The 18,883-nt window shown below is 47.8% G+C and overlaps 1 protein-coding gene across 2 annotated transcripts in view; it reads left to right on the top strand.

Annotated features, from left to right (window-relative positions):
• The window catches only part of LOC138491220 (guanylate-binding protein 1-like), a 292,885-nt gene that overhangs the window by 196,813 nt on the left and 77,189 nt on the right, over positions 1 to 18,883 (top strand). For both annotated transcript variants that reach the window (XM_069617609.1, XM_069617608.1), the window contains exon 10: positions 13,805 to 13,998. In XM_069617609.1, the coding sequence (XP_069473710.1) occupies positions 13,805 to 13,998 (194 nt within the window). The remainder of the gene's footprint in view (positions 1 to 13,804; positions 13,999 to 18,883) is intronic.

The raw sequence follows: 18,883 nt of genomic DNA on the forward strand, positions 1-18,883 counted from the left end.
ATGGGCCTGGGGCGTGCAGATAAGGCACAGGAAGACTGCTGAATGGAGACACACTTATGTGGATTGCAGGGGGGCGGCCTGCTTCAAGGGGAGGCCTGGCTGGAGACACGGGGTCTGAGGAGGCCATGTGACCGATGGCCCCTTGGCGTGGGACACCTTTTGAAGTGCACATGTAGTTTGGCACCTTGGCCTTTCGCGCCCCTGACAGCCCCCCATGCCAGCACGCATCCACCGGCGCGAACCGCCTTTATATCAATATATAGTATATCGTCTTTAAATCAATGATAACATATCGTTACTTATCAATAACAAATGCCACATACCGGAGATTCTTGTGAGCACAGACCCACACTTCAACCAGTGTATTATAGTGGTCAAGACCCAAGGCCTGTATAATCCAATAGTAATTGTTAGTATAGACATATGTGTGACTTTTATAGAGATATAACCCACTGAAAGACTTTGAACAAGTGTTATTTAGTGCATGCATTATCGAGAATATGTTATGTTAGCTTAGATAGATAGTGACCACCCTGCTTCACAGCGACCAGACCTTCACCCATTCGGAGCACAGATGTCTGACGTCCATCCTTGAATGGGGACACACTTGATTCATTTAAAAAATCGAAACAACCGTTGTTAAAATATATGTGGTGTTTTATTTTGTATCTTATTTTGATGACACAAAAATACAAGACTTTAAACATTGTACAGTTCAGGTTGCAGCACAGCGAGAGAAAATCCCCTGTACTGACCGCTGTCACTCGGGAACGTTTCTCTAATGGCACGAACGGCACAGGCGGGTATCACTCTTCGAACGCGGTGCCCAAGCCTCCCGTGGAGCCACCATGTAAAGGAACGATAGGCCACCAGCCTGTACCACCTGTGAAAAGGAATGAAACAAACTGTTTTTAAATGACCAAGATAAGTTTAATAAACGTTTGTTGTCAATGACAATTCTTGTAACTAATGGCATTCTGCACGGACAAATGCTATCTAGACAATGCACACTATTGAACGACTTACATGCGTTGCAATGATATGTAGATGTAATTTTGGATATAGTAGAAGAACATGAAATAGGAGTGGCATGACAAGCAGAGTATACTTACTCGTTACTCGGATTACGAGGACGAACAGTTGCAGTTCGCGCATAAGCACCATCATTATTCTCAACACGGCCCGTGTGAGACAGGCTGCCCTGAAATCTGGCAGCTCGGTGATGCATTGCGGTCGTGGCTCGCCTTCCGAAATGTAGGCCAGGCATCCCGAGTTTTCTCGGAAGCAGCAGTTCTCCTCCTCGGTCGGCATTAGCTCGCACCGATTGCATGTGCACCAGGTGGAGACGCCGTCCATTCGACTAGGCCCAGGCTCTTCATCTGTTGATTCGTCCTGCCAACTGCCGTCCGAATCCCCATCGTTTTCGCGTGCTTCCCTTTCCAGTAGTTCCTCCTCAGTATACTCGGGCTCGTACATGTAGGGCATTATTGTAGCCATTGTGTGTTAAACAAACTAAAATCATTTATAGCGGTGGTACTGGTATCTGTTCACACGGGCTACAAGCGGCGAAGGTAGCTGACCAGAGCACTGAAACGAGTCACAGAATACTCAAAGCAACACAGAGAGAGGAATGGAATCGAAAATCTGCTGCTGTGTGTTGTGAAACGGTCTGTTTATACTTATTGAGGAAAGAGGCGTCCTGCCATTTCCATGGCGACACGTCATTAGCTGAAGCGCAGCGAATGTTGACACGAGACGTGCTTTGGCGTTGGGAAATGGGCGGTACGAGTCTGCTGATGACAGGCACAGGGGCGGGGAAATCGATTTAGTGCTGCAAAAGCAGGTCAGCCAGGGCGATGGGGGAAAAGATAGGATTATCAGAAAATGGCGGCTCCCTGGTGCTTGTTTTCGCATGTGTTTAATGGACGAAAACTCGGGTAAGGTCCATAGGAAAGTTTTCTAAAATCGAGCCACTTAGGCTTAAAAAAACATGGGCGACCCGTAGGGACAATAAAAAATTTTACTAGACCATGCCTTTAACCTTGGAAGACTTAGGGCCTCATTACGAGGAAGGCGGTAGGGGGTTCGCGGGGCCAGTAGAGCTGCCGGCCCCGTTAACCCCCTACCGCCTCATTACAAGGTCCGCTCGCGGGACCCGCTAAGGACGCCTGGTTTTACCAGACGTCCTTAGCGGGTCCCGCAAGCGGTCCAGCATGCTAACAACGGGCCCGTCATTAACGGGCCCGTTGTTACCATGATGCCCATTCCCATTGAGCCCTATGTGGGCTCAAATGGGAATGAGGATGGACTGGGTCGGGGTTCCTTGAATGGAGGAATACCGGGCCCTCCAAGGTCGGAATGGCCCGGTATTTCCCCATTCAGGGAACCCGGACCCGGTACCCGGAATGGGGGTAGCCACTCTGCAAAAAGCGGCATGGTAACCTCCAGGGTCATAATGAGGCCCTTAGTCTCCTAAAGTGTTCCATGTAAATAGACTGAAGGCTTTCATCCCAACGGTTGAAATGGAAGCCCTTCTCCTGGCTTCAGATAGGGAGGAAGGGGAATGTGTCCCTCTGCCTGATCTGTTTCAAAGCAGCTTTTCTGATGGCTCCATTGAGCGTATCAAGTTGTCCCCTCAACTGATTGTCAACAGCAAGTTGAGGTGCTGACTTAGTTTAGGCAGTTTGCCCCCATGTTTTCACTAATCCCCGGTTTGACATGGACGTAGCCAGGATTGTCTAACAAGTGGGGCCTGAAACTAATTTAGTTGGGCTCACCGCAGTGGACATTTACAGATTTTGAGTGGGCCTTGCCCACTCAGGCCATGTCTATGCTTCTGGTTGACATGCTGGTGTCAACATGACATTTATACTGGAGATAGTGTGCCTACCAAAAGTAGGAGTTACATAATGTCAGACAAGGTGAGATCACACATCAAGTGTGAGGTCAACAAGATCTTAGATCCATGGGTGATGGAGCCCTCTAACAGTCCATGGTCCAGAGGTATTGGCATCAAAGGCAGACGCCGAGATTTGGGTTTCTGCATGGACTGTAGAGTGCTTAATGATGTTACCAAGACATATGCCCGTCTGCTTTCTTGAACTGATGAGTTAGTGGACAAACTGGGTGCTGCAAAGTATCTTAGTACCTTTTGACCTTACTGCAGGGTACTGGCAAATAGCCCTGACAGAAAATGCAAAGGAGAAGACAGCATCCCGAACACCTGAGGGATTTCAACAGTTCAGGGTAATGCCCTTTAGCTGAAAGAATGCAACTGCCACTTTCCAAAGTTAGGTTAACCATGTCCTGAAAAGGTTTTTTCTGCATGGCATATCTTGATGATATTGCAGTTTTCAGCCCTACTGGGGAAGAACATGGGAAACACCTGGGGATGGTGCTGCAGGCTCTTCAGCAGGCCCACTTGGCCATAAAGGCTACCAAATGCCAGATTGGTCATGGTTCAGTGTCCTACCTTGGGCATGTGGTTGGTGGGGGAAAAGGTCAGCCTCTAACCAGTAAGGTACACGCTGTACAAGACTTTGCATCCCCAACACCCTCAGCCCAAACCCAGGTGATAGCTTTTCTAGGCCTCACTTGGTATTACAGGAAGTAGTTCATGGCAAATTATGGAACAATGGCTGCCCCTTTGACTGCCCTCGCCACTCTGAAGAAGCCTAAGAAAGTTACTTGGTCAGTGGACTCTGAGAAGGCTGATGCCTCCGGCATTGGAATAGGAGCAGTCCTCTCTCAGCTAAATGACAAAGGCAGCAGGCACCCTATATATTTCATCAGCGGTCAGCTTAACGTCATAGAGTTAAGGCGGGCAAGAGTGGAAAAAGAATGGATTGCCATTGTGTGGGCTGGGGCCTTAGGACGCTGAGACCCTACCTCTTTGGGAATCACTTCACAAACTGAGTACACACTCTTAAACTGGCTTATGAACATGAAGGGGGGGAATCCAAAATTAGCCAGGTGTTCCATAAGCCTTTAAGGCTTTGTCTTTACTATTGAGATAGGTGTTAGGGGAGTTTTTCTAAAGTCCCACTTGGAGGTAAGACTTTAGTAAACTATCCCAGTGGTTTGTAGATCCCTAACTCTTAGTATCAGTCTGTACTACTCAAGGGTCTTGGTAGAGTTGCAGAGCAGTCAGGCTTATCTTAAGAGGAAAATATGAACTGTAGGCAAGAACACTGAACCCAGTCAGTAATGCACATCAAAGAAACACTTACATGTAAATGTATATTAAAATATATATTTATTATATATACACAAGAGTCACTGTTAAATACTTAGCACAATAAACCAACACACATAGGTATACCTTTCAATACTTTCAAAGGGTCACTTCTTAGTATTTGCTGAATGTATATATTTGTTACAGGAATTTGACAGTTCTATCACTAATACTGCGCACTCATAAAGTAATACGGTAATTCTATTTAGCCTTCATACACATACAAGATAGTGATTTTTGGGAAGGAAAACAATTGTTTAGTGTTATCCCAGCAGAGTTTTAGGTTCTAGAGGCAGTTTCGCGGCACAGCAAGGGCAGTTCGTAGCAGTTTAAAGTCTTGCAAAGCAGTAGAAATCAAATGTTCCTGTGGATACTTTCTAGTCTCTAGGAAGGAAGATGCAAGAAGGCTTAACCAATGTTGGAGACCCTGCTAAGGGACTCTAAAGGGACACAAGTAGTGGCTTGAGTCAGAGGTAAGAGTGGGTTGTCCTGGAAACCTCAATGTGCACCCCTATGCACTTGTGTCCAGGCACATTATAAATGCCATATCATATCATATCTGGAGCGACTTTCTGGAATCAGGTAAGCAATACCCTTTTCCCCACAGTACCTTAAGCTAGAGGAAAATGTTCGTGGTGGATGCTCCACGATGTTGCAGCTCCGGACCCGACCTCCGGATTCCTTGGCCTGATGACTGAAGGCAGGACAATGGACGAGATCTCTCAGCAGCCGTCTCGAGGGAGGATCTCTGGCATGACTTTTGGTAACTTCTCTGATCACTCTGCGGTTTTGGCGCCTTTTTTGCAGCACCAACAAAGGACGCGATTCGCCCGGTCAATCTTCTTCGCTTCCTGCAGTCCCACACTCTGATGAGGAGGTGGAGGCGAGTTGGATCGGATCTCTGGAATCTCCTTGAGGGCTTAGCAAAGGTTTGGACAGATTCAGCTTTTCCACGATGATGCACTCGAAATGGGCAGCAAGTCTCCTGGTATTGGGGTTCTGCAGCTCTGGAAACTGGCAGGACCTCGGGAGATGGCTCAAATGAAAGTTCGCCTTGGGACTGGTTGTTCACACCAGCCAAAGGGAAGGAGACGTCCTCTTCGGAGCTCCTCTGTTGCACAGGAGATGGGGTCAGGACAGCAGTGGTCGCTTCACATTGTTGCAAAGGGTCTACAGGCATCTCTGGTCGTCTTCTTCTTCGGTTACTTCAGCTTCCAGTGGTTGACTTGCTTTTCACTCCAGGAGCCTCACCTTTTATACAGTTCCAGCACACACTCCTCTGTAATCTCTCTCAGCAATTTACAGAAAGGGGTGTCTGGCTGTCCAAACATGACTGCCAGACCCCTAGCGGGAGCTGGCTCTATACAGGCACTCGGAAAGACAAAGGACGGGGGGGTGGAAATATCCTCCCCCACCTCCTGCCTGCCAGACACTGTGGAGTCCAGGCGGGGACACCCAAGCGCTCCCGCCAAAGGCAAAACACACACACCGGCCTCCTCCCCCCAGAATGGCAGACGGGCTAACAAAGAACAACCACGCAAGTAATGGTGAAAAAAGAAGGGAGGCCCCAAGTTGGTACTTGTGTGCCCCTATTATGCACTACCGGGGCTATGGACATAGCCTGCGGTACACAAATTGCACAATAGTTGGTAGAACACATCCACTGCCACCAGCCATAACTAGGAGATTGTCTATGTGACTAAAAAGTCACAGGAGCAGAGAGAAGGGGGTTACTAGGTATCCCTTTTGCACTCCACTTAGTGTGGTGTGTGCCAATCTCCTTAGTGTAGTTGCTCTAGGATAACAAAAATAATATCAAAGGAGGGCCCTAAGGGTCCCCAGCAACGTTGCTAATAAGGAGCTGTCTGCTGCAATAGTAAAATACAGACTTCTTTAAGAGTAAGGGAATAGACTCCATATAACAGGTAAAATACAAAGTATAGAGTACCAAAAGACAGAGCCCAGAAGAATGAATGAGTGAAAAAGGCTCCACTTATTCTGGATTACAGAAAAAGGTACAGAATTCCATTAACACGTGCTGGGGGGTGAAGCATAAAAATGATAAATCTCCCTAACACCAGGCCAGGTCCTTAACATAGCAATGCTGATGGGCTGTCCAGGATGTATAACCAACTGGAACAAGAATTCTATCCAGGGGTGGATTAGATCTTCTTTTTGCTGTTTTCCTCCTTCTATGGGACACCCTTTTTTTGTGCTTGTTTTGAACCCTGCCCTGACATTTTGGAGGCAAGTAAAGCCTTCTGCTTTACTTAACTTACCTGTTTGCTCATTCTTACGGGGAAACGGATGAGTGCCTAGGTCTATCAGTATTGAGCGACTATGGAACTAATTTTGCTGCAGGCCGTCATTTGGTGGTGTGGAGTCGTTCGGTGTAGGCATACATATAGGCGGTTGCCTGCCGACTAATTTGGCAGGCAACATTTACAATGGATCCTTATGGGGTCCGCCTGCTTTATGCTGGTGCATGAAGCTGGCGGGCCCCATAAGGATCTCAAGCACTGCGCTGGCATGAAAATGCATGCTGGCACAAATGCTGGGGCATTTGTATGGCAGAGAGGAGGGGGAGGCAGTGAAAAAGTAAGTTGCGTTTTTCCCCCTTCTCCAAATACATGAAAATGGGGTGTGACATTAATGGTGGGCGTAAAAGCTTTACACCTGTATCCATAGAAGACATCTTGTGGAGAATACAAAATATACAGAGAAAGAGAAGAAAGCATCATGTTCAACGCAACTGTACTCAAACGCCAAGTATAGAGGAAGGAAACTACATCAAAATCAGTCTTTATCATGAAGACCACTTCACCATGTACAGCACCTCCAAACAAGTGCATGGAAGAGGAAAAACTAAAGTTCTCACAGACAGCAGGGTGTTGAACATAGAGAGGGTGGCATTGTTCAGGAAACACGTATCAGGAGGATATCCAAGCAAGGTCACCAGAAGGCAATGAAGTCCAAAACCTCCCCACAAGAGATACTGATGATCATGAGAGAGTCAAGAAATCACGCATTCCTCGGGAATCGCAATGACAACAACCCAACACAGACTGAGCACCCAACATATGTCTGATATTCTCCCGTTAGAGAGAATTCTCCCCAAAGCCACCACCTAAATGTCTATCACATTAATGATAGTGACCTCTTCCCAATAACTGTGTCCTGACCTCCAAGGGAAAGAAGGTTACCCAGCAGATTTCATGTTAATGAGCTGAACTGTATATACACTGGCCAGCATGTTATTTCAAGAATAGGAGGTGTGCAGCATTGGGACATGGCCCCACACCATATAAAATGCATGCACAATGCTGCAAGGCAGCCTGTGAAAGAAAGGAGCATGTACGACAAGAAGGCACTGTAAGGAACTCATGGTGGCAATAGTAAAGACAGACACAAATAATCACAAATGATCAGAGTTCAAGGGTGTTTATTAAACTGTATATGTGGGTTGGAAAAAACCCTAATCTAAGCCTAAATATAAGATGGGCGCAAGCTACAACCATCAAATAATAATAAGGCTGGCCTGGTGGCGTCTTGTCAAATAAAAGGGCCTATACTAAGACAAACCTATTGCCAATCCTTACGCTAAATACAAACAAAAGGGTGTGGGATAGGACTCACAGGAAAGAAAGAAGTGTTCACAAATAATAAGTCAGGATGCGGTAGTCGGGTCTCCCTTCCCCACGTTTTGAACACGGGACAAGGTAGGACTCTGGAGCACAGCACACGCCTGAGCTTTCCCAGCACGAACTAACACTTCTGCTTTCACCTTATCAGGGCCTTCAGTGGTTAAGTCTCCTTTCTACAAAAAGTCTCTTGCCTGTGAGGACCTGGTGTGTTCAACAAAATTATAAACAAAAGTTCCTTTCTACTTGCACGTTGGGTGATGCCTTTTCACCCCTGGATCCCCCTCTTCCGGGCTTCCCAGATCCACAAGACGTTTTTAGCAGTATCAGGCCCTTCGGTATTCAAACTTCTCGCTTCCGAGAGTCTGATGAGCTTCCAAAATATTAAATAAAAAGTCAACGAAATGTCCAAAGTTCTTCTCTGATTGTCTCGGTTTGTGTTTGGGTGATATCCTTTCACCCCTTGGCCCCCTCTTCCAGACTCAGACCCTTCTCGATTGTTAGACTCCCTCCACCGGGTTCACTATGGCTTTCAGCACAATTTTCTTTGTGACATCTATTTGACTCACAAAACTTAATGTCTTTTTGAACAGTTCAATATGGACATCCCTCTGCTGGGTTCACTCTTGTCAACACACTATTCATAGGGACTTCAGACTTCGCCCCCTTTTATCGGCATCCCTCGGTCGGGTTCACTCTTGCCAACTTTACGAGGCGGGATTCGCTTCCCTTAGCTTCCCAATCATCTGTCAGTCAAAGTCTTTCGACTGTACAGAAGATTTTACTAGACCCCTGTATGACCACTTTGACCCCCTTCTTGCCTTTCTCCCAAGGCCTTCTGGTTACAGTAGTTCAACAACAGGGTAATCTCCCAGAGTTTCCCGAGTGAACACCCATGTGGTGCTTGACTCTTCTAGGCTGGCTTTCCCCTTGAGTATCCACAGTTCTTTGTACTTTATTTTATCAGCCGCTTGCTACTTTTGTTCAACACAGTTCGGTTTCTTATAGGCTCTCCCCTCGACTCAGCGGCTGCGATGACCCGCTTGGCTTTTCTTGTCTCTGGATTGAAGGTCGGTACCATGGGGCCCAGCATCTCTCCCCGGCTTGGTTGTCAGTGGAGGAGGACTACGTGTACCGTTGACATCTGCTGCAACACACGCTGGCTATTGTTTGAGGTTTTACGATTCCTTCTGCTGAGGTTTCACGGGCCTTGGTCAGAAAGGGTAAGGTCACTTCTGTCCTTGGCACCCTCTCGATTTGCGCCGTCTTTCTCCTCCTCTTGAACTGCTGTGCTGAGTTAGCTCTCTCATCGTACGATCTGCCTTGCTCGTATTGTGCTCCCGTGCTCCACCTTTTAGGGAAAGGGCCGTCAGGTGTGTGTGATTCTCATTAAGTGCCTGATTCTGCCTGACCCTTGTGTCGGGACATGCCAGGTAAATGGCTTTGGTGTTTGTCTGTTGTCTTTCGCGGTGTACAAAAGTGTTTGTGTCGGAAAAGGGGGGGTCATGGAGTAGAGTGTTAGAGTATCCTACGGGGTAGGATGGGGAAAAGGTATTATAAGAAGGGGGATACCGCATCTCACTCGTCAGTGTCCCACTTCCACTCCCCAAGGACCTCTCATCCAGGTTATCCCCCCTTACTGGTCCACCCCCAGGAACTGGATCCAAAAGCGACGTCTATGTCCTGGCCGACCTGGATGACAGATCCCTGGGGATTAGTAAGTGAGACACCTTCAGGTTTCTCACAGCATTCATTGATGGAGCGAGCAGCTATTTTCGCTGGCACCGGCCTCTCGCTGGAACTCTTATTTGCTTGAGACCTGTCTTAAATATCACAATTAATTAGCTGCATATTCGTTAGTTGTCAGATCCACTTTGGGTGGGGTAACAAAGCGACATCTCTTGGACTTTCAGCTACTTTTGGCTGCTCAGCTCTCCCAGACCACCAAGCTCTCTTGGGCTCCTCAGTTCTCTAGGGCCATTCAACTCACTAGGGACCCTCAACTGTCTGGACTAGTCAGCTTTTTGGGCTTTTCGACTCCCTGTGGGTGCTCATCTCTCTAGGGTCATTCAGCACTCTGTGGACACTCAGCGCTCCAGTGCATTTCAGCTCTGCTGTGTAGTTTAGTTCTCTTGCCAGCCCTCCCAGTTCTCTGGATCCATTCATCTTCCTTGGGTACCTCAGCACTTCTGGACTGCTCAGCTCCCCTTGGTCATTTAGCTCTCTTAGGCCATTCAGCTCTCATAGGTCATTCAGCTCACCTGGACCACTCAGCTCTCACTGCCAGCTCCTTGTAATTACTGCACTGCTGCCACCACCATTCCCTCTTTATATAGATGTGCTTCATCCTTTTATGTGCCTTTTTGTGCTTATGTTCCTCTAATTAGGCTTTGTATTGGTTATTTTCCCGGTTGAGGAATCTGTTAATATTTCTCAGTTAGTTTTACATTTCATTAAGGGAGCAGTGCCACGTATGGCACAGAAAGGACTATGAGTCTCAAGGACAGTTAAAGGGTTTTTGTTAAATTCCTTGTGAGGCCAATGGCCGCCCCTCTCGCCTTCCCATGCACCTCCTCCTTAACCCAGGCGTCTGTAGCTCCTGGTTAGTACTACCAATTGTTGAACCCTGATGTCTATGAGCTACCTTATACTAAATGTGTACTGCCTGAAAGCAGGTTTACTAACTCCCCCAGGGACCTCCTAACTTTCCCTACTCTCACCACAGGTTTGTTTTCTGATGGGGAAAGTTAGGGTTTGTGCCTTGAAACTACTCTAAGATTTAGCTAGGTCTGCTCACGTTCACCTCCACCTTTCCCTTCTACTCTACCTGCTCCTTCCCTATTTCCTCCTCATCAGCTTCATGTCCCCCCAATGTTTCACTAATCCTCTCTTCAGCCTCCACCCTTTGGAGTAAAATGGTTTCTTACTCCCCCTACTCTACTACCACTACCCTTCATCCTCCTCCTCCTCTACTCATAATCCTCCCATTACTACTCCTCCCACTACTACTTCCCCCCACACTACCACTCATCCCAAACTATTCAGTCACCTTCCTTACACTCAGTACCAGTCTTCTCAGATTCATACCTTACACTGTCCTCTCTATAGACACGTCTCACAAACATTCGCACTACAGAACCACCATCACTCCTACACCAATGCTGCATCTGCTCCAAAATGCCTCTTTACAATCTGCCATGCTCTCCTTCCTCCTGTTGGTCTCTTGGGAGCTGTCCAATCTTCCTCTAACCTTACCTGATTTACCTACACTTCCTTTTTCCTTCCCGAGGTTTATACACCCCTCCCCTGATGTGGTTTGGTACGCAGTCCCTAACCAATCTCTTGGCTTCCTCCCCAGGTGTGCATGAGCAAAGAAATGCTTATATGTGAGTCTTAGCCTTGCCCACTTACTCCACGCAGTCTTGCCGCCCGAGATATCTGGTGGCGAAGGAAAGTCAATGGCAAAGTTCTTCTCCAGGGACGTGTTAGGGGGGATTCTAGGGTAAATCCGGGTAACATTCCCAGAGAAAATCCATTGGGGATTTTCCATTGCTGGAATAATGACAGCCTCTGCTGGTCCTGTTCATTGAGTGACCGCTCTAGGCTTTAACACCTCTGCTTTATGCAGCTGCTCGGCAGGAGTTGGCATCTCTTTCTTGGTAACCACTCTTCTTAGGTGATCAGGTCCATGTCCCGCTGGAGCTATGTTCACTCAGGCAATTGCTTCTGTTTCTTTCATCTGCTCTCCTCGCTTCACTGTCTTCTTTCTCTCAGGTGCCAGTATCTGCAATAGTAAAAGACCACTGGTGAGCATAGGCACTCAGGTGCAAGGCTTGAGATACAGCTCTGCACGGATACAGCAGACCACATAAGGGAGGGGACAAGAATTGGGACCCTCTATGCTGCCACGATCCACCTCAGTGGTAGAACTTGGTCTGACATCCCATCCCCGGCTGAGGGGGTTTCCTGCCCCCATTTTGACAAGGCCCATTTATTGGCCTTGTCGCAGCTCCTTCACCTGACTGCCCAGTATGCAGCTTGGGGCTTTAAGTGGCCCAGAGGCCAATTTGGGTTAAGGCAGACGTCCCACCCGTGAAACGCCACTCTGCATCTTCCTGCAGTTTGGTCTCTTTTCTTGCCCGATGCCCTCTCGCAGACCCCGCGGCTCATGACGTTGAATGAGTGCACTGTCCATGCAGTAAGGCTGATTCAACCGCTGATCTGCTCTCTGTGTACAAACAAAGTAATCCCTTGATGGGGGTCTTGTGGCAGTGAATGATGTCTTCATAGTTTCCCATTTGCTTGCGGGTTTGGTTACTCCGCCATTCTGGCTGTATGGAGCTAGGCTACCCTGACTGTTAGGAGTCAAACTCCACTATGTGAAGGGGAAATCCCTCCCAGTACCTCCTTCTGTTGGCTCATTACACTGGCCTGAGTGCCCTGTTAGGCCAGCTTTCTTGTTTCCCAGAGTCATCCTTAGGACTTGTTGCAACTTATCTGTTACTTTGAAAAACCTTGTTTCTAGTGTGTCAAAATCATGTCCATTGCAACAGGGATATGACATGCAAAGTGCAAATAAACTTTAGCACTGGGTGCTGAAAACAGTGTTATTACCCAGGGCAGTGCATCTGGATGCATTATATCATACTTATGAACAATATTCAATAAATGTCTGTGTACTAGGGAGAAAATAATGTCAAGTCATATTGTTTTTAGAAGCAACACTGAAGTCAACAATACGAGTAGTCCACAAGTGATAAACTATCATAAACTTGGCTTGAGCTTAATGGGTGTCATCAGCGAGGTGCAGATGTCTCTTTAGGCACAGAGAGCAAAGGGTCCAGATTTCGATTACCCCTACTCACCAAGTGATTCAAAATTAGCCAACAACACGAGACCTTTTCCACTGAGAATGAAAAAGGCTAAATTAGATTGTTCTATGGGCTGTGACTCACTCCAGGTGACCTCACTCATGTTCTGTCTTTTTGTGCCAATCCACAGGGTAATGTACTCATTTGTGTATTACTCAAACTCCATCTGTTAGGAGATTCCATGTGTATATCATTTTTGAATTGGCACCGATTTTAAATTCAGTGCAGCAGCAAAAAGGGGTTGGACTCCACCCACAACTCCTCCATTAATCACCCACCCCAGTGTCCCACGCCCAATAAACCATTAGCTGCTCTCCCAAACTTACTATCTGTACCTTTTTTCAATTATATATTATAGATTATTTTCCTTTCAATTAAATTTCTGTACTGACATGTGTGCAGTGAATATGCTGCAATGAAATACCAATAAGGGCAGTCCAGCCCAAAAGTGCAAGCTGGCCTCCTGAGCAAGAGTTCTGACAGCCACCCAGGCACCTGTTGCTGTCTATTTTGGCATCGTTGGTGAAATATGGTTGAGGTGCAGAGAATGCGTGATGATTACCCTATATATAAACTGACAGCTGTCTCCTTCACCACTCTTCACCTGCCTATTACACAAATCGAGGTCTTTGTTGCCACCATATATTTTAGTTAGTATGCACTGCCTTTTGGAACCTGTATCTTTGCATCTGAAATCTCTTATAGGTTATCTAGCTCTGCATTATCCTGCTAGCTAGTGGTTGTTCATCGGTGGACGGATATGGCTCACACACTACAATTTCATTTTCCTTTTGAAATGCTCACAAGGCCATTAGGCATTTTAGCTATATAAATTAGTTTTGCATGCATGCTCCTCCTGCCCTATACTGCTCTAGTTGTATTTTTAAGGGTGATCTGTTACTTCCGCCATGGATTTTTCAAATAATTTCTTTCTAGCTCTCTAATTACAGGTCACAGCATAGGCACCCTCATTTTCGTATCCCTGGATTTGCTGGGTGATGTTCTTCCAACAAGCCTATGTACAATTATCCTCTATTCTGCTTATTTTCCATGATCAGAGGAGCAGGCAAGAGTCCAAGCCGCAGAGCGAGAGCTGAAGCTGAAAGACGAGATGCACGCAGCAGCCCAACAGAAAATGGAGGCCCAGCAGAGAAGCCACCAGGAACACGTCACGCAGCTGATGGCGAAGCTGGAGGAGGATAAACTCAAAATGATGGAGGAGAATGAGAGAGTAATGAGTCGCAAGCTCCAGGTGCGTTTTTTTCCACACTTGTTCTTTTTTTACCATTTCACATCTTTATTTTGTCACTCTGGTGATCCGTGGGCTAAGATTCAATACGCTGAAAAGCTCAGACAAGAATAGTTGCTTTGAGAAACTACAGTGGTGATTCAGTGCACTATTAAAGCTTTAATAAGGCATTCATTAAATTGATGTTAATGAAATGCGACTTTAGCTTATTTAGGAAAGTGGCTAGTCTGTAAAACACTATTCTCCATGAATCAGAGAAAGCTTATTCCGCTGTCCTGTCTTGCTGATTATATGGTTACTAAGAAACACTTTTCTGAGAAAGATATTTCGGATGTGATTTTTGAATGGGTTCAAGTGGAGCACTCATCAATTTATGTACTAAAGTATTGAACTTTGAAGGCAGAAAGGGTTACTTACTGTTGGCAAATGGAAGCACCTTATGAAGTGTTTCAAGTCCGTAATCATTAAAAAGAAAAATGTTTGCTAGATAAAACAGCTCTTTCCAGATGTGAGAGGATAAAAGCCTTTCTACAGGAACCAGATCGTGATAAACTTCAATTTTTAAGCATACTGTAATATTCTCACTTCCTTTAAAAATTGGACACATTCCTACAAAAAGCTGGACTACTTTCATTGTAGCACAACAGGAGCAAAGATGCCAAGCTGAGTCATGTCAGGATGAAATGACAAACGTTCTTGTTGATTCTGGAGTGAAGGTCCTGTGTGATTGTGAGGGAGAAGCTCTGCATGCAAGACTGCCAAACAAAATCAGTACACAACAATTGGCATGTCTGGATCAATCAAATTCAACCCTGTGTCGGAGCAGTTCGGTGTTAAGGTGGTGTCACAGATGGCTTATTAGAATGATTGCGTAGGGGCTCACTAAGGGCCATTCCTCTCTGTCTCTCTCTCCTCTCCCGTGGACTTTGACCTCCCTAGCCCAGGTATCATTAAACCCAAAGTGGTTACTAGAGATTGACAAACCCTACTAGCTAAATGTCTACCTGGGTAACGATGAGGGCCTAAGGGCAACGCCTTATCTCACTAACAACCTCCTCGATCAGTCTAGCTGGATCCTAGCCTGGGTCCCACAATAAGAATCGTATCAAGATGTGGTGCCTTCCAATCGCCCCAGTTGCACTCAATCTTTATCTTCTAGTCTCTTGTGTTCCTTTCCCTGATATTCTATTCTTTACCTTTCTTATAGTCTCCTCCATTCCTCTTCCTCCCACTCTTTTTGTCCCTCTGATGTTATTCCATCCATTATCACTCCCATTCGCTCACTGATACTCTCCACTCTACCACTTCACCTCTCCTCTCTAATTCTCTCCTCTCTAATACTCTACCCTCTACTACTCTCTGCACTCCCACTACACTATTCTCCACCCACAACATCTCCCACAGTCACCCTTCTTTCACTCTCCTAGTCACCTTCACAGTCAATCCCACACACACCCCTACCCTCTCACTTAGTCTCACTCAGCCACATTAGACGCACTCCCACACCCAAGTACCACTTTCTCTCACCAGCTAGTACCTCAGTTTTGCACACACTTTCAGCAATCCTCATCCACACTCCTTTGCACGCCCTTCCCCTGGCTGGTCTTTTGGTCCACCTACTCCTCTCTTGACCTCACCCGAACAACTAACACTACTTTATCCTATCTGCCCCTTTTTATCGTCCCACTTCCCCCTTGATGCGACCTCCTGGTCTACTAGTGTCATGATGCCTACCCCCAGGCATCCGGACCAAGACCATCAGCCCCAGGAGCCGGCATCTACACATTTAGTAAAACCCCAGCAGCCCCGGCTAGGGGCTATCTCGGTTCAGTCCTAGCGCCTTAGGCGCCAGGCTCATAGTAGGAATCAGTCCTGGCGCCTAAGGCAGTTATCTCAGGCAGACCATGCTGCAAATGAATCCAATCCAACATGAAGCCTGAAAGGGACTATTTTTCTACAGGGACTATTTTTTACTCGGGTGTGGTTCTAGGGACTTCTTACCTGGGACTACCTTTGAGGCTATTTAAACCACGCCTGACCAGCAACACACGCTTCGCGTTATTCTGCATCCAGCAGCGTAACGATCACCGTGCCTGCAGCCTGCATCCAGTCTTCTGCCACGCCCGCCTCGAATCCGGAGCTCCTAAAACAAAGAGGAAAGAAAGGCACAAGGTTAGAAAACAAACTTATTTCTATTCCACACCTGATTCTGGATCCATCTTGTCTCCGGACCTGTAAAGAACATCATTTCTACACGCGCCGCACCTCCAGCTGCAGCGCCGCACCATACTCACCAGTCTTCACAGCATCCTTTGGGTCGGCACTGCCTCCATCATTTCTTCGCCGAACTTCGGCACCTAGGAGACAAAAGAAAACCACAAGGTGAGCCGAGGGAACCAACAAATATAATTCTTACCCCCATACACTTACCTGATTTACCATCGGAGGCATCCTTTTGTGACTCTCCATATTTTCACATGCCGCATCTGTAAAGTGAGACCAAACAACACGTTTTCCTCGTGCAACATTTACCGGACAGCGCCGGGTAATACAGACTCTTAGCAGAGCGCCACCAGCTGCCACAAGAGCATCTTTTCACGAGCCAGCTGCAAGACAAGAAAGGAAGGGGGGACAAGAGTGAACATCGGACATATTGAACTCTATGAACTTAATACTTACTGGTCCTCACCAGGAACCTCAGAGTCAATACTCTCCGGAACTCTCCCGAGCCTTCAAACCAGTGAAGTAACTGGAATCGACGCGCCCCTGCAAATCCACGCAGGAAGGAGAGCTCATCTTTCAAGAATATAAGGTGAGATTGCTGTGAGGGCATTTCGGAGGTGGTTAGTTGGGGAGGACTGTGGGGTTGCCATCACTTGAATCCACAAGTGGCTAAATCCATCTCTCCACTTGCAGGAGAATATTTCTATGGGTTAAGTAGACAAGATTAGAAGGGCAGATCCAGTCAGTCATCGCTGCACTACGCATCACGTGGGTGGAGACCGCAGCTTTCCGGGTCTGACTGACGCCCCTATGGGAGCCAGGTGAGCGTAACAACTAGTTCCTCAGGCCAATTGCTGCCTTCATTTTCTCCCTCGTTCGAGTTTCCTGTATACCAGTGCAAGTTTGTTATACATAAATTCTCCAGCATGGGGTCTGGCATGGATTCACATGCTCATGAATATTCCCTGTCGTCAGGCTGGGAATCCTCGGTAAAGAAATTATCAGTTTCAGTTTTGTTTCTGAACTGTCTTTCTCCTAATACCCAATCACTGTTCTCTGGGTCATACTGCCCCCAGCCAATGACTGCCCTCTACCTAAGCCCCTCCTCTGGCAGCCATCTTCAGATTTTTAACGCACGTCCAAGTGTTGGGAGTCCTTGTGCTATAGCTCTCGAGCGTTAACAGCGTTTTGCGATTTTTCAAAGAGTTTAACCTCATTTTTTCGGTCAATCGAGCCTCAAGCTCCACCGTTTCTACTTCCGATCAACGGGGACCCGTTTCGGAATTTCCTACGCCCCTCAAGGGCGAAGTTTCTGTCGAGTTTTGCTTCTTGGAGGATTCCGGATGGTCTTTGAGGCCTACCCCGCGTGGACATGGCCCAGGACAAAGGAAACACGACGCCCGGATCCAAGCTGCTCAGGAGCTGCCCTGGATGCGGATTACATAATGTCTTCAAGGAGGATGAGCATTCTCGATGCCTCTACTGCCTTCACGAAGACAAAACGCACGTGGAGAAGGACTGTGCGTTTTGCAAGAACATGTCCGAATGGACTATGAAGGATCGTTGTATCCGACTCACCAACTGGCTGGAAGGAAAGAGCCCAGCAGCAGGTGAGAAGAAGAAGTCCGAGCAGTCTTCTAAGACCTTTGAGGGCGCTCTGGCGACGAGGGCCCAACAAAAGGCTAAGCACCACGAGTCCGCGGGCACCGGGAGTGCCGATCGGTCGGCTCCTCGGCTGCCAGACAGGGCGCATTATCACCGACGCCATCAACCACGAGCCAACGCTCTGGCTCGGGGAAGAGGAAATCGGAGAACCCGGGTAAGCTTCGGGAGAAGCCCCGGTCGATCCTGACATAGACAGCCGAGGGGGAGCGAGGCAGTGACCATACCCCCGAGGTGAAGGCCGCAGGCGCGCCCAAAGACGCGAAGGCCCAGATTCACGCGGCTACGGACTCGATCAAGGGAGTCGTGGCGGCCCTGGCGAAGCCTGCAGAGGCTACCCTAGTGGAGGCGACCTCGGAGGCTAGAGTTTCCCTGCCACCACAGAGGGAATCCTCTTTTCAGCCCATTGATAAGACCCCCGTGAAACCCCAGACGGAAAAAGAGGGGGGTCCCGGTGGCCATTACGGACACAGATACCACCTCTGAAGAGGAGCTGGCTGGCGTCGCAAAGATCCTGAACGAGAAGTTCGAGGAGGACCGGTCCTACGGGAGGGATCCCGATGAGGCGGACGATGAAAGCGACGGCGGTGCCGACGAGGAACTGTGAGGCGTGCAGGGGACGGAACCTACTCCCCAACCGTCGCTCCCATCGCAGCCGGTGCCTATGCCACAAGACAACTCAGGAGCATCAAGTCCCAGAAGTTCCGGATGGTCACGCTCCAGCACGTGCTGGGACAGCTGGAGGAAGGCGACTTCCTATCGTCGCTGGACTTGGTGGATGCCTACTTTCACATCCCCATTCTAAAAGGACCTCAAAAGTTCCTGCGATTCATGGTCCAAGGGTGACACTATCAGTTCAAGGCCCTTCCCTTTGGATTGAAGTCAGCGCCCAGGGTGTTCACCATGTGCCTAGCACCAGTGGCGGCGCGGCTGTGCCTGCAGGTGATCCACGTCTACCCCTACCTGGACGTTTGGTTCATCCGAGCAAAGACAAGAAAACTTG

The sequence above is a fragment of the Ambystoma mexicanum genome, chromosome 10, assembly GCF_040938575.1.
Source record: "Ambystoma mexicanum isolate Mex_15411 chromosome 10, UKY_AmexF1_1, whole genome shotgun sequence".
Lineage (NCBI taxonomy): Eukaryota > Metazoa > Chordata > Amphibia > Caudata > Ambystomatidae > Ambystoma > Ambystoma mexicanum.